Source organism: Osmia lignaria, chromosome 5 (assembly GCF_051020975.1).
Source record: "Osmia lignaria lignaria isolate PbOS001 chromosome 5, iyOsmLign1, whole genome shotgun sequence".
NCBI lineage: Eukaryota > Metazoa > Arthropoda > Insecta > Hymenoptera > Megachilidae > Osmia > Osmia lignaria.
Genome location: NC_135036.1, coordinates 7,318,539 through 7,344,477, shown reverse-complemented (window position 1 = coordinate 7,344,477; position 25,939 = coordinate 7,318,539). Strand labels below are relative to the sequence as shown.

The 25,939-nt window shown below is 39.4% G+C and overlaps 1 protein-coding gene and 1 long non-coding RNA gene across 2 annotated transcripts in view; one reads left to right on the top strand and one right to left on the bottom strand.

Moving 5' to 3' along the window:
* Positions 1-98: 98 nt before the first annotated feature.
* On the bottom strand, positions 99-17,237 carry LOC117605067 (uncharacterized). Its single transcript, XM_034325901.2, has 5 exons — positions 15,822-17,237; positions 4,040-4,183; positions 3,162-3,463; positions 1,826-2,082; positions 99-846 (listed from the first exon to the last, which is right to left on the bottom strand). The coding sequence occupies exons 1-5, from the start codon at positions 16,132-16,134 to the stop codon at positions 99-101; spliced, it is 1,764 nt and encodes a 587-aa protein (XP_034181792.2). The 5' UTR covers positions 16,135-17,237.
* LOC117605071 (uncharacterized) overlaps positions 843-25,939 on the top strand; it is a 129,825-nt gene continuing 104,728 nt past the window's right edge. The window contains exons 1-2 of the long non-coding RNA XR_013062158.1: positions 843-1,813; positions 1,914-2,126. This is a non-coding gene — a long non-coding RNA (uncharacterized LOC117605071). The remainder of the gene's footprint in view (positions 1,814-1,913; positions 2,127-25,939) is intronic.

The window sequence follows — 25,939 nt, the reverse complement described above, 5'->3', positions numbered from 1 at the left end:
GATTCAATTGATACAACTGTACGTCGATAAAAATAATCAACGGTTTCTCGATTATCAAACACAGCCGGTTAACTTATCATGATAAAAAGTTTCATTGCTTAAAATATTGTGTTATATATAACTTCGTCTTCCGTGCTGATAATCGAATCGATTTGCTCGTTCGTTACCAATGAATTCACGTATCTCTCGTTACTAATCCTGCTCGAGAGAGCAGGAGGTGAATCACGTCCTTTCACAATTATTTTGATCCTGGCCATCACGTGACTTCCGGGACACTTTTGAACCTGTGCAGCGGCGTTCTCGCAAATCTCAGTGTAAATGTCATCAGCTTTGGTCTTGGTTAACTTAGGAAGGGATGGCACTGGCGTAAGACTATCTCTAACCCGAGAATAATTGGGCTGTAACTCGACGTTAGCCGGCATTTCTAAAACGCTAGTGGAGGCCGATCTTTGTACAGGTTGCTTGGACGAGCTCGAATGACTGGGATGAGAGGTAGTTTCTGGCTCCAAACTGGAATAACGCTCTTGGCATCTCATCGCGATTTCCGGTTTCACCGCGAACGTGAACGAAGCCGACTTTTTAGCGGGATTTCTGCTACGACCACCTTGGGCGAACTTCGAAATTCGATCCAACAGCCCGTTTTTATTGTTCTGTCTTGTTTGACTTTTCTCTCTAACGGTGCTCTTCTTTAATTGCTCTAATCCGTCCTTTAAGCTTTGTAAAATCGGTTTTGTATCCGGCTTCGGTTTGATCTTCTTCAAATGCATCTCCTTGAGATTTTCGCTCGTTGGATGCAGTTTTAGAGGTGCCACTCTTGGTTCCGTTGCTCGATCTCCGACAGCTCGGCTGAAGTGGAAGAACAGGTTAAGCAACATAGAATATATACGTACATATATTTACAAATGTTTTGCATCCTTCGAATATCGCGATAATACGGGACACGATACGGTATATTACGTTCTATCAGTGACCGTATATTATGTATTTATACTCTGTTAGCGCGCGGATGTTTCTTCGTTTTATCGATCGATTTGAATAATTAATTTTTTCAATTCTCCTATTAATGTTTATCGAGTTATAATATTGAAATTCAATCAAATTATAATGAAACTATAATGAAAAGTATGGAAATTTAATATCGATTGTTATCATCGATTTTTGACCACGTGATGTTACCCTCGGAGTATCGATTATTCGTCACTAATACAACGCCAACTACGCGTGCGCCATGACAGTTAGGATTCAAAGAGTAAGCGTGATAAATGTAGTCGTTTATTACAAGCATTTTAATTGTGAATTAAAACAGAAAACTAGTGCGATTATACAGAATATGCTATGGTACATCATGTTCTATCAATGGCCGTACATAATGTAAGTGTTTCTGTTCTATTAACGCTAATACGTTTCTTCAGTTGATTCGTCGATCGATTCGAATGAATAACCTTTTGAAGTCTGTTATTAACGTTTATGACTGAAGTATCAAGTAATAATATTAGAATTCAATCGAATTATACATAATCAATTATGTTATTATATTATTATAATATAATATTGAGCAAAATAGGCTTCCCGAGTGGGAATAGCGACATAGGGGAAGCAGCCATTCTCGAGTTCTAACATCGATTTTTTTTCAGGTGACGTTACAATCGAATTATCGATTATCGCTCGCGACAAACGGCGTCATGGCAGTAGCACGCAGTAGCAACCAAACAGTGAACGTGATAAAGAAATTCACATAGAAGAATTACAGAAGTGAATCAAACTAAGAAAACGACGCTACTTAAGTGCTACAATACTAAGTTACTGAATTATGGTAAGTATTTACCTGCACGCTGACAATAATCGTTGCATCTTCGGCGATGCTAAAAGTCTAGCTTCTGAAGGATAACCTAATCGCGCTCTTCTTACTCTAGGAGCACCGCTTCCGGTCACCACGAGTTCAAGCATTTCTGGATTGTGCACCGGTCTTTCTGGCACGATACAACCTAAAACAATTGGACCTCGAGTCGAGCTTTCCAGTTGCATCAAACCACCATATTCCCTTGGCAAAGGTACAGGCAATGGACCGGCTATTAAACGAACCTGCAAAAGAGGAAGCCCTTCAGATAGAGCTGGTAGCAGTGGGGGTGAGTCACAATAAGAATTATTTTTTGTTTTCATTAGAAATTATTATATTCAGTCCAATAGTTAAACTCAGGTCAGATGTTGCATGGAACTTTTCAATTCTATTAAGTTTTAATTTCAACTGATAATAATTAATTTAAGAAGAAAAATATTAAATTCTAGTTTTTGTTATTATATCTATATTTTTAAGTCTTAATTGAATCAGTGATATTAGAATTCACGAATTATCATTTTTGACAAAACTTTGCATATTTGTGAAAAATTATTTAAAGACAGGATTTTTTTTTAAAGACATACATAAGTTTTTATCAGTATATCTTTTAAAAGTTTGCTTGAACAAATTTTGATTGATTTTATTAGTAAGATTTTGCAATTTATACATTGTCCAAGAATAAAGTATTTGTTTTATAGAGGGTATTTGATTAAGGGTGGGCACTCTTTGAGGGGGTGATAGCTGGGATGATTCTGAACAACTTTTTCCTTTACCAAAATGCTCATTAAGCCTTAGTTTTTGAATTATTAATGAAAAACTGCGCAATCAGAGCGAGCACAGTGCGCAGGCGCGGCCACTGAGTGTTGGCTATAAGCTGAACGCGCACAGTGCGCCGGCGCGGCGACTGAGTGTAGGCTATAAGCTGAGCGCGATGCGCAGCCGGGTAGTTTGTTCCTGACCTCGGTCGAGCGTACTTCGTATACGTCAGTTGCGTGGCTAACTCCACACGTTTTGCGCGCTCTAATTAATCGGTCTCTTTTCATTAATAATTTAAAAATTAAGCCTTAACGAGCATTTCGGTAAAAGTAGAAGTTGTTCAAAATCACCCCAGCTACCATCCTCTGCAAGGAGGTCCACCCTTAGCCGAGCACCCTGATTTTACAACATGCATGATTAAATTTAATATTAACTGTACATAACCTTTTCTTAAAGCGATTGAAAAGGTAAGTGGTAATATGGTACAATTTTTAATATAATTTTTTAACAAATTGGTACGCTGTATGGATAAAGAAAAGAAAGGGTAGATAATATAATCGAATCTTACCCTGAGAGGTAACGGTCTCTTTGCAAGGTGATGTACCTTATACAGCATCGCATCGCTTCCGGTGTCGATGCTTCCGTTCTGACAAATAGCGTAAAATTCGCCTCTCGCCGACAAAGGGGCGAACACTTCGCGACCATACGGATCCAAGCATTGTGCGTACTGATCCTTTTCGGAAGAGCTACCGGATATTCCGAAGGAGACCGTGTTGCATTTTCTAGTGTCTTGGAAAACCGCTATTAATCGTAAAATTTCCCCCGCTCTGATAGTCGTCTTCGTGTAATGAGCTCGTAAATTACCGTTTTCTGTAAACACGTAACAAATTTTCAATTAGAAAATAGGAATCCCGGTTTTAGATGCCAATTGCGATTTGAAAAAATTAGTCAATTTACGGTACACGTAAAATGAAACCGTTGATTCAATTTCATTAGTAATCTCTTGTCAGGTATAAAAAGGAATTTAAAATCACAGCAGTTAAAGAATCCACGAAATGTGAGGCTATCAAAGTGTTAGTATCATCGTTGCATGCCTCTTATGTCACTGCTCAGTGCATTTCCGTTGCTATGCACTCCATTTACTGCATTTAACATTCTGCTACCGCTCGAAACGTGCAATTTGCAGATTCTTTATATTTTGTTTTTTATTTTCTAAGCCAATCTATGCAAGCTGATATTTATATGCATTTAGGTCAAGAACATCGTGGTTTGACGTTACAAACGATACTACGTTCACGTAAGCTATTAGTTTCCTTCTTTTTTGCTCTCATTCTTTAGTTTATGTTCCCTTCCACGTTTGTATTTTTTCATGCCTTTACGCGTACGTAATTTTTCGTTGACTCGTTTATGCGATGTAAGAATAAATTCAAGGCTATTTCTACTTACCCATTTTCGAGTGAGTCAAAATGTACGCTCGCAAAGGCGCAGCCAAAAGGAAGGCAGGTACTCCTGCTCGCACCAGAGAGTCTACTCTTCTGTAAACCCTCGCGTTACCCGTTGTATTGTTGCCAGATATCACAGAAAACCATCCTGAAATCGAGAAAGAAATAGAAAATATAGTTTTGAATAATAGTCTAATAATAATTTGATTTATATGCGTTTGTGCTTAGAGTACGCTTCCTATGGTAATGTTTAATAGGGAGGTCTTCATAAATGCAATAGGCGTGTGGCAATAATACTTTCTACAATTGAATGCAAATTTCGCTTCTCAATTGCTTCGAGGATAATTATATTCAAATAGGAGACAGGCATTCATCGGGTTGTTTGTAATGTGCTAATATAATTTATCGATAAGGAAAGAGACATTTAAGCTTCATTATCGTTAAATTTTTCATTCGAGCGCTTGTAAATCAATTTCAATTTTATGCAGAAGATTGATTCCAATACTTAAATTTTTCAATCTTCATCGTCTAAATATTTATATGATAACTGTTTTTCAATTTATCATGTAAAAGAAACGTATTTGAAGCTTCAGTGTTAAAATTTTTCTCTTCGTAAAAGTTTGATGAATATATCGTGCATCAGGCTTGATTATGAATAATGGATGATATAGCCTGTAGCTGAATAATGTCGGTAATAAAATAGTAAGCTAAATTGGTCTCAATAAAATGAAGAAATAATCCGAAGCTGCGATGCATGTTTCACATTAAATTATCAAGTCAAAGTAGCTGTAAATTAGCGAGCAGAATATCCCGAACGTGAAAGAAACACAAAACCAACAGAAAATATTTATAAAATTAAGAAAAAGGAAAAATGACATGAGCTACAGGATCCGATATTTCTTATTCAGTAATTTTTTACTGTGCATAAACAAAATTATTTTATTTACTTGAAACGTTCATTTTCGATATTTTCACTTTCTTTTCTTTATCTAAATACAGCGTGAAATAAGGGAAATTAGCATATTTACATGCGTGATAAAAGCTTCATTCAAGGTTGATGAAGATTATGCTAATGAATGGTGGCGATCATGTCCAGTGATGTAGCGTAAATTACGAGCGTGCAATTTTAAGTATTTATGGTGGAGATTATTGTAGGAGTAGATCAATTATGTACAAACATAAGGATGATAGAATTAAAACGAACTCGCTGTGAAACTTTAATTTTTCAGAGGAAAATTTCCTGAAATTTTAGATAAAATTAAGAATAATTTACAATTAATCGACAAACGTGAAATAAAAATACCCCAAGAAACTGTTTATACGTAAATGGAGGGTCCTTTTTTCCTTAAAGGAAACTTTTGGTATTATAGTAGAATCAGATTATTCAGTATATTCGTATATAATTAACATAGCAATAATTTATGCGGAGAAAGTTCAGATTTTTTGAAAAATGTATCACCAACCAACGATCACGTTATTAAGAAAAGTTCTTCAAAAGTGGCCCCTATTCGATATACATACATTTTCTTTCACCTTCATCATCTAAACATTAACAGCGCGGCCGGGTGTTCCGGATAATCCGCTTACACATAATCTAATCTCTACTGTTTACCAAGGCTCATTCCGATTCAACCTAAACATTTCAAATTATTCGCGTTACATTTACTTTGGCAGTTCGATGTGTGCATTCGTTCGGTTGATCCGGCGTCATAAATCAAGGGGAGCGTTTTCAGATATCGTTCCGGGCGAACAGATTTACGTTCAGGTTCGGCGCGCGTAAAAATGGCCGGCCGTATTAGCAGTCGTTCCATGCGAGTACTCAATTATCCCGTGCCCCATACAAAGTCGTGCGTGGACAGTATAAGTTACGGGACACTAAACAAAATACCTTGCAGCTTACTGTTTCGTGACGTTAACGGGCTTTGTTTCGCCGTATATTACGTGCAAGTAATTCGCGCGTTATATCGTCGGGACGAGGAAGAGGAGAGGGGTACTGAATTATACCTACACCCTCGCATGGTTACATGCGTGAGTGCGTACGACGTGGCGAGGATCACCCTGATACGGTGTGCGATGGGTGAACGAGAAACGTGAGAAGAAATATAACGAGACGCTTTTAAATTATAGTTAACCGCGACGGTGAATGCGGTGTGTGGCCTCGTATCGTTCGCTAAACCGATACGCTTTATGCGCATCAAATTATCTCGCGTTGTTATTACAACCGCCACCACTTATATCGGCGATCCGAGTAATTATGATACCAGTTTAAGGGAAACTAGGGTGGCGGTCTTTTGATTTCAGCCGGCATTCCGTGGCTGGTAAAGGTAGAATCGAAAAGGTAGAATTGCCTCCGCAGGCAATTAGCGAATGCTGCGCAGTTTCCAATGGAACACGACGGAAACCGTTCGTTCGGTATTTTTCTTCTGCTATAATTAGTCGCGTTCCTCGTGTTTGCGACCCTCTGCCAGAGGAATGCAACAGAGATTATTGCGTTTTCCTTCGATTTATTCTTCGAAACAATAGGATCTTTTTAAATTTCTTTCTTTTAAAATTCATTAAAATATAAAAGCGTTTGTTTTTGGCTCAGGATTTATTTTTATTTAACGTCTTCCTTCCATTCGCCCCATTTTACGGTGTCCGAGCAAATTTAACGATGCACGATTTACAAGTCACGCATAGTGATTCGCGGTAAGATGGCTAGTCATCGAACGGCAAACGCGCGTGTACATACATCTGTAGGTAATAATGTCAACAGAGGTGTTGATAACGGTACAGAAGAATATCGAACGACGTAACAAACGTATTTCCTTCTGTTCTTTAAGAAACGAAACGAACTTTTGTCCGCGAGTTTCCTCCTAATAGCAGAACCGTTCGATCACGGATTGCTCTCGATTTGCGTTCATTTCGTCGATCTAAGAATCGACCGCAACGATGGAAAAGGGGTAAAGAAACGAAATATCGTTGTCCTTCCTGGTATTACTGCACTTTGCAGTATTACCCGTGTTTTGCCTCGTTTTCTCCAGCAAGATCGTAGTTGCCGTTATGTCATTCGTAACGGACTCACCATGCTACGTTTTCGCGATGATAACGTTCCAATGGTGGGCGTTCTATAACTTAAGCACGATTTACTGGCAAACGGTGATTTTACGCTCGATGGCGTTTCCTATTTTCCGTTTCGTTTTGTTGAATCGTAAGCGACGCGCGTAATACGCATCCTTGCTAATTTACGAACTTCTTCGGAAGCGATAGAGGAAACGGCGCGACAGGAATTACGGTAACCATGACTGGTATCGGTGTATAAAATGAAAATACGACTTTGAATTCTGTGTACAAGTTCCGTGTCGTTGGTTTTGATTTTGAGTTGACGGAGATCTTTTTTTAAACGTACCGTTCGTTGCGAATTATTCGCTTCTTTACCCTTTTAACGTAGTCGTTAACCAAGTGGTGGATTCGAGTGTCGTTCGACATGTTAGGAATAAAAAGATGGCCTAGACGTTTCAAATAAATCGGAGGATTCGCGTTCCGTAGTGTTCGCGGTTGGTGGTCTTCCTTAGAAGGACAAAGGATGTAGCCATTTAGTAGGAAGGAAATACACGGCGGCATGTTTCGGTTCGCTGGTAAAAAGCGTTCCAAAGTTCGAGACGATAGGAGACGCGCGCCCCACGGCGGTAATAGCTGAGTGGATTTTGCAGCAACGGGGACACGGTAGTCGAGAGTGGTCGGCTGATCGAAGGTCGGCTGGTTCTTTTGGTCGTCGCTAATTGATTTAAGAATGCCGCCCCGATGCGAATGCACGCATGCTGCGCTTCGAATCCGGCCTTTAAGGACCGTGCGTGCGTGCCCGCGTGAGAGCTGATCGTTTGCCCTGGAATGCAATGATTCTTCCAGACGATCCTAGCCGCGGAGAGGCCTAAATCCTCGAACCATCTTTTCTCTTTCTATTTGCCACGATACCTGTGGACTTTGTTTTTGATACGGATACCGGTACACGGAGAATGCATTTCGATCAGAAGTTGAGATTTCTTTCTATTCAGGAATTTCTTCAGCTTTTTAGGACAGGTTTTATTAAAATCTCAATTCGAACATTATCAGTTCATTTTGGTATTTTATGTTAAGGGTGCACGAGTCACCTTTACCTTTCATCTACTTAGTATAAAGATGAAGTTCATTTCAAATCTAGTGTGATTTTCCTCACTTGCAATTGGAATAATAGATACTGGATGCTCGAGAACGTGTAGTCCGGAAAAGAAACGTTGCAAACGCATAGTCCTCGTAATCAGGAAAGAAATTACACAAGCGTTCTTCCTCCACTTTCCATTTCCACGCCCGCATCCGACATAGTTAACACAGCTTGCTCGGTGCATTCAGATTGCAATCGAAGAGATTGTCGTATCCGTTGGAAAAGCCTATTGAAAAGCCTGTTTGAACGAGGGAAAAAAAAGAGAGTCGCGTGAACCCGGTAGCAGGTTGTAATTCCTTTCCATGAATCGACTTCCTTCACGTCTAATTAGGGTATGCCATCACGAAATTGCCCCATTACCGATGTAATTACATGCTTTTTCGATTAATTATTCAGAAGACGTTGCACGGTCTGAGAAAGGACTGCGCAAGTGAAGTGCATCAAAGTCATTGTCAGTCGGGCACACGATAATGGTTCGCTTTTTGTTCAGTTATTTTCCGCATTCATTAATTGGAGAGATTATTTCCGGAACGTTTGAACTTAACACGCACATCTTAGGAACGTGTTGATCAAGCAAATAATTAATAAGTGTCTAATTATGAATTGTTTAATTTAAATATTGCAATAATACGTTGCATTCACTATAAAATCTAAATTATTTTTATTATCCAAATTGTATAACAATTTTAAATTTATAACATTTCGACCTTTGTATAATTAAATTAAAAAAAAAAAAAAATTTAGGAATCGGGATTTGAACCGACGACCCTAAGGTTTGCAGTCATATGTATAACCGCAGAGCAACCCTTTGTTTGTGAGGACGTATTATGCTTTACAGTGTAAAGGGTCATTAATTGTAATTGTTAATATCTTCTAAATTATTCTTTTTCTATTTACGAGTTGCCAAACTTTCCTTGTCACTGTTGCTTTTCATCACGTTTCAATGTCTCATTTCTTCAGCGATGCATTGATAAACTGGAACACGTTTTGCAAAGCCATTCCGTAGCACGTGTCCAGGTTTAACTTTCATGACAGGGGCGTTGAATAGAGCCGTGCTACACAAGCATCTCTCTATTCGTCTAGAAACTGTAAATGGTCTCGAAAGATCAGAGAGGAACCGTGCTTAAGGTTGTTACCCTTCGAAGGAACCAGATGTTCGCGTGATCCAGGTGCGCTTACAAGGCCCACGTCACATTGTAACGTTCCTCAAGAATTAATTCTGATTCAGATTTTTCTGTGGCCCGTGAAAGGAGGCCTCCCCTTTCAATGAAATGGACAATGGCCCGTGCAACTCCAGATGTTATCTTCTCTTTGGGATGTGGGACTTTTAAATGTCCTCAGCCTGCTCTAGCGGCGGAATGCTTTCACGGTGATCCAGCGTTGGTTCATGGTGTCGTTGCAATTTCTGGTATTCAGCTTCTAGATACGCGTTTATCGCGAAAAGTGTCGTGGAAATTATTCGAACGACGTTCCGCCGGAACGTTGGAATTGAAATAAAATTTTTGATTCAAAATGGAAAGAGAAAAGTACCACGGTTACAGGGAAAATAAAATATTCCGAAGCTTCTCAAATTGTGCAAACAAATTAACGATTTCCTCGTCGAATGACTTTCTAATTACGCGAGATCCTGATAACGCGTTCGCACGCAATTTTCACAAACGATTGTAAAACATCGACAATGATAATTATTTTGATCGGACGATAAACGTTGTTTCAAGGTGCAGAAACACGTTGATATATTTCGTAACTTCACGGTCGGCGAGCATCGTTGGCAAGAAATATTCCCCTTGTTGTAAACGTGCCATTAGAGACCTTCGAAAATGAGGAATCTCTTCGATGATAAGAAAAAAGAAAAGCGAGAGATAATAGTATTAATGATTGTATCTTAATGATCGGAACATGATGGATGAAGAAGGAACAACGTACAAAAGAACAGGAGAATTTTTGGCACGTTTATTGGTTCGAAGGTACCTTTTATAGAAATCAGAATTGGTCTTCCGACGATTTTCTAGTTCCTCGACGTCTATAGAAGGATATATCCATCGTGTAATGACTGTTATTTAAAAACCAAGATGGACCAATCATTTCTGAAGGCAGGTCCAACGAAATACTTTAGCTTTGTATAGATCCATTAAAAAATAAGGATATATTGGATATAGTTTGTCTGAAGAAATTCCTTTGAAACAATTTTTGCAATTTCGTGGTCGCAAATATTTGCTGTTCAATTAGTTATTCGAACTTAAAATATTTTATTATTGCTGAATTTTCTCGTTTGGAAAGTTAAAGATTGTCTATTAGAAATTCAAATTTCTATTCTAAAATTAGTCTTAATCAGCCAGCTTGTTCTCCCTTTCGGATTCTCAATTGTACTGTTGGACCATTGTCATAGATAAAAGCATTATGATTTGCAGCCAAGCGAACAAAGCAGTAGACCGTAGAGCTTACAGGCCAGTAGCGTTTGTGGTGGACAGATTAAATTAGCGTGACTTGTGGTCGTAGGATTTTCCTTTACACTTCTAACTTGGTTTATTAACTGACAAAGCCTCTTGGGATAATTTTTGCATGTTGTAACAGTGAATTTTTTCCCTCTAATGATTCTACTTGAATAACTATGATTAGGATGACACGTGTTTCACGTCGCATAGAAAAATGTTATATTTTACATATAGCAAAATTTATACGGTTCATCAAAATAAAAATGATATTCAATATTTTAAATAGAATTTTGAAAATGAAAGTTTGACAGGATTCGTAATTAAATTAAAATTGTAAACCTGGCAAAAGTTGACGTGCAGAAATTTCACATTTTACGCAAACCTTGGCAAGAAAAATTACAAATGTACCTCGGTTGAGGCACTCAGCCACCGTGGCTCGATCTTTCGATAATAAACGTGACGAGTTCTCTCGGTGGGATGTAAATTTCACGACACGAGGGCAGTCGATCATTTTCAGCCGGCAAAAAGAAGTTCACGGAGAACATTTCAGCAACGTCGCGAACAGACGGAGTAAGAAAAGAAAAAAAAATGAGTAAGGAGCCGAAGGTCTCCTGATGAGAGGGACGAGGCCATCGACCCCGGCAAGGAGCTGGAGGTTTACACGCCTAATAAATTACTGTAAACTGGAGCCACGGACTCGTAGCCGAGGGTTTGCACGAATAGTAGTTAAGTGAGCCGGTGATTTGTGCGATATCGTCCATCGTCCCTATCAGTCCCTGGAATCGGATGCACGGTTGAATCTTCCCTAGTAATTTTATCCCGGTTGAAGGTTCAAGTTCCCTCCACGTAGATTCCATTTCTTCTTACTACCGATTTGAAGAGCGACCCAACGCTCTTGAATAGTGGCCTCCTTCGACGTACACCGGTTGTTTCTTTTCAGGGAAATCCATTCGAGGGGATGCGATGCATTGTGACCCAAATAAATTAGTGGAGGACCCAAAAATATCGGGTCGGATTGAATCAGAATTATTTAGGTTGGGTCCTCGAGAACTCGAAAATTTCGGCTACCCAATATTCGAATCGAGTAAGGAATTGTTTTAAAACCCATTAAGACAAAATAATTTGTCGATTTCCCTTATCACACAATTATAACTGTGCTCCTGCTTTCGGTTACATTGATTTCAAGAAATTCCCTCGATGTTCGTCTCTGTTCCGATAAAATTAAAATGGATGTATCCATTTCTCGTTCCTGTTGATCGGTCGTTCAACCACTCGGCATTACAATTTCATAAGTAGGTATCTTCTAGACGCAGCAACGATCCTCCGGGATGTTTCCGGTGTTTGATGCACTTCAAGTAGTGATAGGATGCGTCTGGAATCCACGATGCACGTTTTTTCTTCCCCTCGAATGTCTTCATTTCGTTCCTCCGGTTATCTATGTGTCGTCAGTGGAAAAAGAGAGATTCACTCAGGGGGGGAAAAAAAGAATGCTGAGATCTTCTTTTTGCGCGCTGTCGTAAGCTGATTACGATGATTTATAGCAAACGCGGAGTACACCTTGTTGTAGATTATTTCTTGCAGCCCTTTTTACCGCCTTTCCTTCTACGCCCCTTCGTGGGGTGTGTCGGTGCTTAATCCGAAAATTGTAAGCTTCGTGGACTTGGCAAGTTTGCAGAATAATTGGAATACGAAAGATACGATTTGTTTCTGACCTGGATTATCCAAAATCTATTATTTTTACAATAATCTCTACAATTGAAAATTTTTTGAAGACTACTATTTTTCAAAATATATTATATTTCAAAGTATTACTCTTTACTTTCGACACGAATTGATTTATTAATTTTTCTTTAATTGAAAAATTCAGATTTAGTGAAAAATTATAATTACTCTAATTAGTAATGTTCCGGTTGTAAATCTTTGAAAAGGAATCACCTAGCCAGGTAACGAATAGTAATCGGATTCGATCGGATCGGCAATGAGCAACGATCGCGTATTTCATGCACGTGTGTCGGACAAATGGGATTAGTCGAGTGACGAAAGTGTCCGCTTGAAACGGAATCGACGGTGCCGGTTGAAATTCCACGATGACGCAGAAGGAAAAGTGGCCGTTCGTACAGTTAGTCAGGATCGAGATCTGCGCTCGCAGGTTCGTCGTGGCACCTGAGAATTTCTTGTTGCACTCGAATCACAAAGAGTCCTTGCTGGCTGATTGGCCTGACGCCGGATCGATTCACCTAATGAAGCCACCTGGGTATAAGGAAACGCGATTTTCTATCCTGTCGTTCGTGATCTCGCGAAGAAAACAGCTTCTGGCCGGATCGTTTAGAACGAAATACGGGGAAATCAATTTCACCGGATTTTTTTTTCTTACATTTACACCGACTAACTTCTCCCTGTGGACGATACACGTGCTGTAGATTGTCGTTCGTGCAAATGGTACAGTTAAGAAGAAAAGTTTCATACGAATTATTGAAATAATTCAATTTTATTTTCTTTATAAATAAGTTTGGGTCCTTCTCGAAATAATTAATACATATAGGTGAAAATTTTATTGCCTTTTTGCGTGATGTATAAAAGAAAAGTGAATTGATTGAAAAAATTAGCAAAGGCTGATGGATATGAAAATGTAAAAATTCTAGAAAAATTCGAACCATTCAGACTAGAATCTCTCCTAAAAGGTGTTAAGAGATCCCAGAACAGTAAATGAATTGTCACGTGGGCATGAGTCAGGTTTTTATCACCTTTACGAGGCTCATCGTGAATTGTTCCCTACTTATAGAGAATTCGTAGGCGTTAAATAATGTTTCCTTAGTGAATATATTGTTAGTGCCCGTTCGATATAAGCTCCATCGGCCGACACAAATCCTATCTGTATTTACGAGCAAGCTGTAAAACTATGCTACGATAAATTGGAGCGGGCCAACTTGTCTCCAACTGTAGATTCTACAAACTTATCATCCTTATTGTTGACGATAAAGATCGTCCCTTCAAATGATTTACGATATTCTCTGTACAACAATTTTTTTCCAAACAATTGATATTTTAATTTCAATTAGAAATTCGACTTTCCAATTACGCGGAAAGAATCCTAACCGGAATTACATCATGCTAGAATCTAATTCCATTGCGTTTCGTTTCTTCGTTTCTTAAGTAGAAACTTCACGCCAGAACAAAATCAATCTCTCAAATGATTTTAATCATCTCTTACCAAGTACGCTTTGCATCGTAGATCAACGTCAATCCGAGACGGAAAGGTCAGTCAAGTACCCGCCGTGTACTCTTCATCATTACGATATCTTGAAACAATGATTCATTCACTGTTCGTTCGCGTAAACGTGGATGCGTAGGTTTGATTGAGTATAATATAAAAAAAAGAAAAAAGAGAAAATGAAAAATGTCGCAATCAGTTCGAGCAGAGAATTTTTCCCCGATGAATCAACCATCTCCGCGTAACAACATCCATAAAAACAAAATTTGTAACAGGTTTTTTGCGCTTGACGTCAGCCCCGTTGCGACCTCCTTTCGTCGCGGCCGATCAAATGAGCAGGTTGATCCGTTAGGCGTTGCTTCAATAACGCTGCCGTGTCGCAACTTGAGTAAGAGGCAGACATGTTAACCACCACATGCCCACTCAACGTCCGCAACGTTTTCATTAGATGAACCGAGTAGAACGAGGACTACTGGTCTGATCAACCACGTCGCTAGTAGCATCGAAAGTTGACGAGGTATGCATACGTATAAGGTAGGATAGATTTCCCTAGAGATAACAGCGATGTAGGGGATGGAGGATTCATCTCAGCTCTCAGTAGTAGGGTTTCTCCTACATTGACACTTTTCTTAATTATCCTTTAAACGCACCGAGTTTCTGGAAAATATGGTAGACTTGGAAGGATATACCGAATATGGTAGATTTCCTTAGGAAAAATGGTGATCTAGGGGATGGAGGACTCACTAATCTCCCAATAAAAATTTAAATCCCAGTCCCTCTGTCTACATTGCCATTTTTCCTATGGTCTCCATTCCCGACACTATACCCCATGCAGACCATGGGTCATATTTTCCGGAAACTCGGCGTCCTTAAAGGACAGCTGACCGGGACTAAACCCAGGTTGGATCTTGAGTTTCCTCTGCTTTAATCTCGTCCATTCGATCTAATAGTTTTCTATTATCCCGTTTTACGACCTCGTAATTTCCGTGTTAAATGTCAGAAATGCAACAGAGAAGATATCTTTGTGCCGAGGTCGACGTTGACCGTGGTCGTGGCCAGTTTTGCAACTTATTCCTTCAGAGTGGTTTACGATTGAAACTGCATCGAGGGTCCTGCGCTCTGATAATGCGTTTTCGTTGCACTTAGAACGATTTTTTAAAACGTCGACGGTCTTTCGTCGAGCGTATAACCTGTTTCAGTGATCTAAGCTGGTTATCACAACCGTTCCCGTTTGCTTAGCCGAGCATAATTTACGTTTTCCTGAAAATATCAACCGGATACCGGGCCCATTAAAAGTTAACCGCTGGTTGTCGGCGATTATGGTTCACTGTCAATTACAAGCAACCCTGTTGCACTTTTCGTTTTCCTTCCCCCCTTTCTGTTTCTTTTCGCTCGGGCGAACAGGTTCTACAATCATTCTGATATAATCCGTTCGAGTCAAAAATCCGATAGATAGGACGTACACTCTTTGTTGGTCCTTTTTACGTGTCGTGTGCTGAATGACGAATAGGAAGTTGGTGAAACTGGATAAGGTGTTGCATTGAACTGGTTCTGTGAAATCAAGTGGAAACTCGACGGTTTTGCTACGGAAAGGTTTCGTAATATGCCGGAGGAAGTAGAATGGTTTGGTGGCATTGGCGTAACTAGGTAGGGGCCAGGGTGGACCTGGTTAGAAATTATTTGAATAAGTTATTTTCATGGTAATAACTTAGGAAAGTAAAGGATACCTATATTTGTTTTTCATGCAAATCATTTTAGCATTGGTCTAGGATTTTACTAATTTATTATTAAATAGAGGGTGACTGAAAATTACAGCACCTAAATCTACCCCCAAATTTTTTGCAGTATCTACCCTTAATTTTAGGACTCGAACTCGTTTCAGAATTTAACCCCAATTTAAATTTTCAGGTATATGCGTACTGTTTCTATTATATTAAAGAAATTTTTGGTAGAAACTTACCCGGATAGCCCTCTGGAATGACTATTTCCGGTCCGACTTTGACATCGTGCCGATAACGATGTATCAATAAGGTCGCGGTAACTCGAAGCGATTTTTGTTGCTGTTTGTACAGCAACACCGGTCTGCCGCCGGTACCTTCGAGTCTGACGACTCTCGGCAAGGAGAATCGATCCAGGAACTCTCGAAGGGGCATATAACTGCCGCTGGAACCGGAACTGCCCTCGGCTGTCGCCTCCCTCGAGCTCGGCAGGGATTTCGGCAACGAAGGCACCTCCTCGCTCGACATCGTCGAAAATTCACCGTTCGACGACATTGTCCTCTTACACTTTTCCTACACTTTTACTTATTTCTTCTTCCTCCTCAACTCGATCGGAAACGAGATCTTCCGTTTCTTTCCCGCCACTCAGCGACGCGTATCATCGCAATCAAACATTTATTTCACCAACGTTGCCTCGCGATAGACTTTGAAACGTTTCTTTAAAACTTTCCAGAGCGACACGTCGTTCAATCTCAGCCACGAAATAACGAATCTCGCGTTTACTTTTGACGGCATTTTTATCCGAACGACATCCGCCTGTTAGCACCACCTCGACGGAGGAGACTCGTCGCTCAATTAGCAACAGGTTTCAGGTACTTTCTTACCTTATGTCACTTTCCACTGAACGTAGCAAAGTAAGCACCGAACCAGAGTATCGATCGAAATTATATCTGAAAATCGATTTCCAAGGATCATTGAATTCATTCACTGTACACTGACTGTTACCGCAGAGCAACAGCGCGCAGTGAGATCAATGACTACGATCGAATCCTTGAATCAACACCATGGAAATTCATTTCTCGAATGTTTTCGCGTGTTTCGAAAACGGTCCACCTTCGACGTGTCATAGCAGCAAATCATCTCCCTTTTCCGGACGATGATTCCCAATGAACCTTGCATCATTCCACCGAACAGCTGACGATTAACTCAGCCGAAACGATCACAGAACATCCATGATACATCTACGAACTCCTATCTCTTCTTTCTTCCCGAAACAGCACTACTATCTCCCGTGGTGTTTATGATTTAACATAACTCCTCACGTGGCCCTAGGTGATCCGTATCCCTCTTTTATCGCTCCGTTACCGGTCTCTCACCCTCGGACTCTTTGGTAACCGGGTATGTGCATCCTGGTACTCGTAAACAGAGTCCACCTTTCAAACTGGCAATAAGGAACGTCTATTATACAAAATTGATTTCGAGTTTTCGAGTTTGAAGATTTTCAAAAAGGATAGATTTCGAGGTATCAGAGAAAATCTTTGGATTTTCTTTGAGATCACTGGTTTCGTTGGTAATGGACACTTTTCACGGATGGTTCCATAGGGTTTCGAAGGAGAACCGATCGAACCGGCGGACGCGAAGTCACTGACGCCCGGCGTGACTGAGGCAAGCGTAAGAGACCCACAGGCCTCACTAACACTCTCTCGATCCGGTTGTAATCGTGTTGCTTCTACCACAACGATCGCCAGCCCTGTCGGTGGACTGGCAGCGCTCCTGTTGAAGCCTTTTGCCCGAGACTCTGTCCAGGCTAACAGAATAACGTGGCTGTACTCGACGTCCGACCTACGAGGACGTGGGCTTATTCAATTGGACTCTTATTGTGTTCGAGGAACTGTCCTGACAGAAGCGAACCGCCTTTAATAGTTTCTCTAGCAACGTAATCGGGTGTGGTAAGTGAAGTTGCCTGCGTGTACACGTCTCTGGTTACAAGTATCAACAGTTTGACAGGGTACAAGCGAACCGATACCATTCGTTGCTGATGAATTACCTTCGCAGAAATCGAACGTACCTTTGTGTCTGTTCTTGGTAATTTTGCATTGGTAAAACGATTCGATTTGTTTTTTTTTTTATGGCAAATAGTGTTCTGTAAATATTTTGATTCGGTGTAATTGCATAAACATCCGCATTCTGTTAATAGCGTCCAGGGTCTTATTTGTTCCACTCTTTGTTCCAATTGTAGATTTCACTTCAATTTCGCGGCTGCACAAGCGTGAAATAATAGCTCGGCCTCCAGCAATTTGCAGTGATATAACTGTAGTAATAGTGGTATATTCTTTATTTGTAATTTTGCTAAGAAATTTCTTCATTCCAATGGGGAACAAAATAATTTGGATTTAGAAAATCGACGAAACGTTTGTGTAGTAATTTTCAGTATATTTTGAGCTTTAAATTGATATATCATAAGTGTTATTTTCTGTCATCAAATTTTGTTAGAAATGATACGTTTCGAAATTGGTCATTGTTCGCTGCAAATCGCAGCCGACCATTTCGTATTAGGAATATTGAGGATACCTTTATGCAGCTATTTTCTTTAAACTTTAACCTTTAATTCGATGTATCATAAGCACGATTTTGTGATACTTTTATGTCATCAATTTCTGTCAGACTTCTGATGCTTTTCGAAATCCACAAAAATATCTCATTTTCTTCTCTTTCCTCGGAACGATATAACGGTTCCTTAAAAAGTAAATCTCGTAAACAAAATACGCATCGGTGAGGCATCGCGATCCTTACAAAAGATCGTTCCAAAGTAAAACTCGAGGTTCGCCATAAAACTCGTAGCCGTAATACCTTTCCTTATACAGTTATCTGAGGACGTTAAAGGGGAAATGGTACGTGCCTCGTTTTTCGCGAAATGTACATTTAATTATATCATTTTATTCACCTCATCCTCGGTTGAACGATGCGCACGTGAGATAATAAAAATGACGAAGGAAACGGCTATGGTTCCTGGGAAGCTTGGAAAGTGGAACGACCTTGAGTTTCATTGTCGAAGAAATCCTTGCGAGAACAACCAGTGTACCAGAGGTTGCATCATATCGTAGCCAGTGATACGTGTTCACACGATTATTTCGCGATACCTCCTTTTCTTTCTCTTTTTCCTTCCTTTTTCACGGGAATCACACTCTTTTGTTCGACGATTGCGTATGTCTTCGCGTTGTTAACAAAGATACACGGCACGGTAAGGATCGTTGCCACATTCAGGCACGAAATTATTGTGCGTTCGTTGACGAACACGAAGAGAATTATTAAATCTTTGAGCATCACCAGATAAGATTGATTATGAAACAGGCGGACTGATTAGGGGTTCGTGTCGTATCCGGGTAAATTTATGAATTCTTCGGCTGGTGTTTCACAATTAGAGTCTCAAGGATATGGCTTGAAAAGATTGCGATCAAATATAAAGAATAGAATGAATTTTCTTTCTGGAAAAGTAGGCTTCGAATTCCACAGTTGGAAATGTAGGTTGTAAAAGTGCATGACAAAATCTTTCCTTGCGAAACTAAAGGCAAACGGGTAAGGTTTCGAAGAAGGACTTCGCTTTTTTTGGATTTTACGATCTCAGGATGACATCAGGTCTAATAGGATGCGAGTCGTTACTTAGACTTTAAGAGTGGAGCTTAATAAACATTCGTAACGACTAGGGGTGTGAGTAGCCAAAAATTTGGGTCGAGGTCGAGTTGGGAATTATTTTCGAGTTCGATCAGAATCCCAAAAATTTGTTCAGGTGTCTTTAATTTTGGGACCTGAATATCAACTCCGGACTCGAATCACTACCTGATCATTACCTAACCCGACCCGAGGCTCGGGTGCCCCAATTTTTGGAAAAATCAACTCGGATATTAATTATAAATATAATTTCTATTTTTCAATGAATCTTCTTGACGATTGGTACTATTTCAAAGAAACATTCAAATGATTCATTTCTCCGAGAAAAAGCGTTCGTGGTTTAGCGATCAGCCGCGATATTGAAAGCGTTGAAACTGTGTTGTTAATGGCGCAGGCAAAGGCAGGACAGCTCATCTTGATAAACATTTACGAGTAACAAAGTCGTTGGCATCCTGTATCCTCGAAATGCATTATAGTAGCATTTATTTGGCCGTTACACTTCTTTATGGCTTGTTGGACAAGCTTCCTTGGGCGTAGCCAAGAAATCTGGACTATTGAGACCGTATCGTGGTCGTTATATCTGAGAAGGTACCGCATAACACGTGTGTTTGAATGTGGAGACCGCGCCACTGACGGTAAAACAGTCATTTATATTGTTTCAAGTGGTTTTCAATGTTGCAGATTGTACGGTTGGGAGTGAACGAAAAAGAGAAAAGAAAAAAATAGATTGAAACGTTTGAAAGAAATTTCTTGAATAAAATCAACGATGAAATATCGCTTTATTATTCGGAATTCACCGTGTGTAATATCAGGTTTTGTAGAATCCGGTGTATCACGTTTCTTTTTATTTTTATTCTGATTACACATCGGTTGCTATGCACCAGAATGCATATGCTTATTGTCATACAGGGTGTTTCAAAATACGTGGACATGACGCATCACTTTAACCCTTTTATTGTGAACCTAAACTTAAATTTCTATTTTATTCTTTCAAAATGTAAACCCTTTGCATTAGATGACTATAACCACTCTCAATTACTCACAGGCAGCGTCGAATCAAGGGCAGGTCTAAGGGCACCTTTCTAACCCTTCCTTTTTTCTTCACAATTAAATTCAGAATAAATTTCAATTTTTGAAATTTCAATTCTTCAAATTTGTTAACCAAATGAGCCCTCAATGTTAGCCTCGGGTTCCAGAAATTTTAATTCATTCCTAGTGAAGGGGTAAATAGACGACAGAATTCGACAAAGATCATTCATCTCGACTCATCTTCGACACCCAATCCCCCTTTTTAATAATTCAAATATGGTAACATGCACTTTGAGAAACACAAAGTTCCTCGGGTCACGGCACCAAACCGTGTCGAGGATATACCTGAAACGCGGTGTTTATTAATACCGTCGGTAGCAATGTCTCGGTTCATTTAATTCTATATTTACCGCGGTCGCGTTTAGCGGGTACGCGAGATTGCGACTAATCTGTGGAAAGGATCAGTCAAGGCAAGCCGGAGGGTCCATCGCGGGCCCGTAGCACCGATCTTCCCACGGTGTGTGTCGGCTGCTGCGGATCGTTGGAAATAAGCGGAGCCGAGGTGGCGAGAGCGTAGCCTTGCAAGGACAAGGACGCCATTTTAGATGTAAGCGCGCAAACAATTATTATTACCCTTGGTGAAACCAGGGTGCGGCGGCTTCGCTGTTTTCTGTCTGAAGACGATGCCGGCTGAATGCGGCCGCGGCCGCATTCAGATGGAAAGAAAGGAAGAGCGAGAGTTGGGAGGATGGAAAGTGGAATGATGATGCTGAACGCGCGATTAAGGACTTTTATGGTCTTCAAGGTTGCAGACGAAGAATCGTAATAGAGCGAAACAATTATTTCACGCGTTTGTCCTTTGAACCGCCACGCTTTGTTTCCAGAGATTAATATTTCTTCGTGGTGTTGAACCAACCTGAGAAATCTTTTGTGCAATTATTTCTGAGATATGTTAGGAAGGTTAAATTAAAAAGAAACCTATCATTTTCGGCTGGCTAATGCTATTCCAACCCCTTAAGGGCAACGTTATTCGGTCAACGGTGTCAACGATCCGATATCGTGCAGACCGATCTGTTCACGATTCGCGCCGAGAATGGCACGGCCTCCAATTAGGACGCACGCGCTTCGCATTTTTCATTCGGCGTTTCATATGAAATAAATGTGCTAACTAACCAATTACAGCGGGACTGGTCGGTCCGCTCATTAGTGTCATGCTAAAGTGGCGACCGCGCCTTGGCACGGTGCATGACACTCGGTTGCATCGAATAAGATGACGATGATGCTCTCGTAGCCAGGGTAAATTCGATCGTGTTCGCGTGGAGATCACGCGTGAGATATCGGTTCGAAGTTTTTATACCAGCTCGTACGTATTAACAGGCGCAAAGTGGTCCAATTGAATAATTATAGTTTATTATACAGCTCGTTTTGTCGGTTTAATGGTATGGCTGATTTTAAATCTCGCTGCATTAATTTATGTACACTGTCGTTCAAAAGTATTTCCGAGATACATATCTGATCCTTTCATGAAACGCGTTGAAATTCTCTTGTCTAATTAATTAATCGAATTAGGAGGGTTTTAAGATTGGTCTAACTTCGCGTTTTTGTGAAAATTATTTGCATTGGTGTAATTAGGTAGGATCTTTCCAAAATTTAGTTTGGTACCTTTCTTATTCTAAAATTTTAAGATTCTAAAATTTTAAAATTCCTCAATTAAATAATTAAAAAATTTATAAGTTTCAGATCTTAAAAATTCCAGAATTCTAAATAAATGTTTAATGAATATTTTAAATATTAAGATGAGAGTGTTTTGAATTAATTTTTTATTTAATAATGGAAAAATACTTAATAGACGACAGACCTTTCGCGCGAATCTAATATCCTTTAGTGGTCGAATGTTAGTTACGGTTCTGACGAAAGATAAAGTTACAAAGGTCCATTTTATAAGTCTCGAGAAACTTATTATTTAAAATGGTTCCATGCAAATGTGAAAGAAAACGGTACCATAGGACTGGCATACCATGCGAAGTCGATAAGACGAAACGGTAGCGAGAAGCTTATCGTTCAAAGCTGCCACATAAAGCAGGTTTCGTTGGACAGGTCGTTGCGCTCGTAAAATCCCTTTCGACATACGACAGCACATGCTGCTTGCAAAAATTTGTTTTTTTATGCGCCCACGTGAACGTCTCTCGAGCAGGACATTAAATTCTTTTGATGGAACACCTGGTTTTCCCTGCAACCGTCTTAACCCTTAAGCTATTGATACCAGTAGTTTTGTTAAAGGAAGAGAGGGGTTAGAAGGGTCTGTTGATTCCCATTGAGAAATCAAAATCTTTTTTTAAATAAATACCAGAAGATTTTCAAAGATTTTAGAAAATGAAAAAAATTGAACTTAAAATTATTATAATATTAATTAGGTATAAACAAAAATTTTTAACCCCTATTAGATAATTATGGTTAGATAGTGATAATTTAAATTTCATTCTCATTTTCATTATCGAAATTTTGAACTATTTCTTTAGATAATATTCTTCAATATATAAAACTCTGAAAAATGTCAGGCAAAGTGAGTAATGTCAAGAGCAAGCTGTCACAATTTATCACAATAAAATCTATTCATTATGAATATGAACACTTTTCAAATGGTCAATCAAAATTTATTGTTCGCCTTATTCTTTCGATACAAGAAAGGAAGTTGAATGTGGGTTGTGTCGTTCTACAGTCTGATTGATACAATCAAAGAATGCGGGTGCCGAAGAAAGCCTTCGTGAGATTAAAAGAAAGATGTTATCGTCTGAAAAGAATAACATATTTTCAATAGTGAAGTTCAGGAAAGACTTATCTTTTATACCTTTCTTTTTGGTGTCAATAATTTTTCCATTATTTTCTAGTTTCTGTTATTTTGGAACCACTGAAGGTTCTCTTTTTATTTTTTCAAATTAAATATTAAAGGAGAGAAATATTTTTCTGATGAATAAATAATTATTGAAATAATTACTGTAAGCACATCGTTATCTTCTTTCAAGTGATATTACCTTTCTTTGAGACCTGTTGCACATTTCGTGTGGTACGAAAAATTAATCCGTTGCAAGTAGCACGAAGAGGCAGTCGACACCGATTGAATTTTAATTAGTCGAGAAACAAAAGTGATGCAGTGGTAGAAGGGACGTGGGCAATTTCAGAGTTGAAATTGGCATGTGCTACCATGATTTTATGCTAATTTAAAGCATCGCGTGATACTCTGCATTCGAATGCGATTTGTCACGGTAAAACAGCATGCCGGCTAATCAGCCTGCGGGGCTGATGTCATTTAAAACGATAAATATTTTAAAAAATCACCGTGCCTCGTCGTGATTGTTGATCCATACAGCGCCTTTGTTACTTGAGATTCATGGAAATTCATATCGTTGCGTGCTCAGCACACTGAAAAGAAGTTCTTTTATTTCCTTTTCCCCTTTTATTGCTATTAAGTTGAGAATAAAACATACCTACTTATTTATAGAAACGTGTTCAGAAGAAAAACAGTAATTTTTATTTATAACGTTTGAACTTCTTTTTGGTTTTTCACATAATTTCCTTATTTACATATTAGACAAAATGGAAAATAAATTCGAAACTGCAAAAATTCAAATATGTAATTAGAGATTCATCTTCGGGGATGCTTTTCCAAGAATGAATTTAACCAATTATCTCTTTTAACTGGTAATCTTAATGCGAAAATAATTTTTATGAAGAATTTCTTTAAATTATCTTCAGAGAAATGGTTGGGACCAGAGAAAATTAAATCGAATTTTAGCAGAGGATAATAACCTCGATGATCAAAGGTCATTGACCCGAAGGGAAGAAAAGTGATAATATCACTGATCTTTTTTTCTACGAAGGGCGTACATATAAAACGTACTTTTAATTAACACTTTCGCCGAGTGACCCAGATTGCTTAAAGTCTCGCATCGAAACGTGATCGCCGACTTAATTAGAGCAGCTCGTTTTTCCTGGTCGCGTGCAGGGAATCCTTTTAAACTCGAATTGAATCACGTCATACACGGCGAACTGTACCGTACGTTGTCCAGATAAGATCCACGTAACGAGCTTGTAATTTTTGGGCTAAATTCCAGTGTGATTGTATCGTGTCACGAGTAATGTTAAAAAGTATTAATTACAACAAATTTCACTTTGCTTTATCAAAATTTTGGAATTGAGTTTTGGAGATTTGGCAGTTTAGCAATTTAGGAATTTGACAATTTGGCAATTTAGCAATTTAGGAATTTGACAATTTGGCAATTTAGCAATTTAGGAATTTGACAATTTGGCAATTTAGCAATTTAGGAATTTGACAATTTGGCAATTTTAGGAACTTGGGAATTTAGCAATTTGGCAATTTAGTTATTTAGGAATTTGGGAATTTGGAAATTTAGAATTTTGGTATCTTAAAATTTGGAAATTTTTGAACTTCGAATCTTAGAACCTTAGAATCTCTTTTAGACTGTTCGAACCTTAGAATCTTAGAACCTCTAGAAGCATATCTAACACACCCACACAATTATTCTTTGTTTTGTTATCCGGTGATTTATTTTTCCTTGTCGTATAAGCCGCACGAAAATGATCGTACAATCGAAAATTGCGCAAACGAATAAACTTTCTCATCGTTCTCGCGAAGGCTGCCGCGATGACGATCGAAAAAGACCCACACGTCGAGTAATCACGCAAAGAGCTTAGCCGGTGAACGCATCTTCGTGAGGTGGCATTCGGGAGATTCGGCCAGTAGTTGGGATCGTTCGTATGGGCGGGGATGAACTTTTCAAGGTTACTGCTCGATGACGACGACACGGACACGACCCCGAAGACTTACGTCACACACGATGCTGTATGCACGTCAAGTGGCAACGACACCTACAGCCCTCGGGGATTTTGCACGAGGCGTGGGTTAACCAGTTTTTACCTGGTATGGAAGGGAGGGTACAGGAAGGGGGATATGGAGGTACCGCAGCCTTGTATCCGGGCCAGCCGAAATCGACGATGAAAGTGCAAACGAGAACGAAACTGGTTCCTCGATACTTTGATACGTAAGAGACGTTTCGACACCGAATATGCAATCGGCGAACTTGAACGAGCGTGCCAATTGGCCCGGCCAAAAATTCCACGGGTCAACATTTTTCTCCGCGTCGTGCAACTTCCCTCCATTTCTTCGTCGAGGAATTTCTTTCCCTCCTTGGCAAATAGTTGCACCTGTGTGGGAGGTTCTCTACAGTCCTCTCCAACTTAGAGTTCCTTTCGTTATCCCTTGGTTAAGATTAGGTTAGGTCTATCAAAAACTGGGCGCCATTTTGTGACAGGGTTAACTCGTATAATCATCATTTTGCATAAAACATTTTTGAAGTTCAGAATGATTTTTAATATTTAATTTGGAGATTAATGAAATGTTCAGTCGTCATTTATTAATTATCATGAAAAATTCCTTGAATTAATGGTACAACAGAATGCAAATAATATAATTTTCTTCGGGAAGAAAATTGTTTTATATGCGATGAAAATTTTTTAACGTTTACAGTGATGATGCAAAAAAGTTGAAGTGTCAATGCAAAGTAAATAATTTTCAGAGATAAGCATGACGCAGCGAAATGTCTGCCTCTGACGACATCATTTTTCTTTTAAATTGCGTTATAGG

Bases quoted from the DNA above. Each gene is read 5' to 3' on its own strand.
- LOC117605067 (XM_034325901.2), bottom strand. From the start codon at position 16,134: ATGTCGTCGAACGGTGAATTTTCGACGATGTCGAGCGAGGAGGTGCCT. The intron at 4,184-15,821 runs GTAAGTTTCTAC...TCTCGATTTCAG, and splicing joins CATTCCAGAGGGCTATCCGG to GATGGTTTTCTGTGATATCT. The intron at 847-1,825 runs GTAAATACTTAC...CTTCCACTTCAG, and splicing joins CGATTATTGTCAGCGTGCAG to CCGAGCTGTCGGAGATCGAG.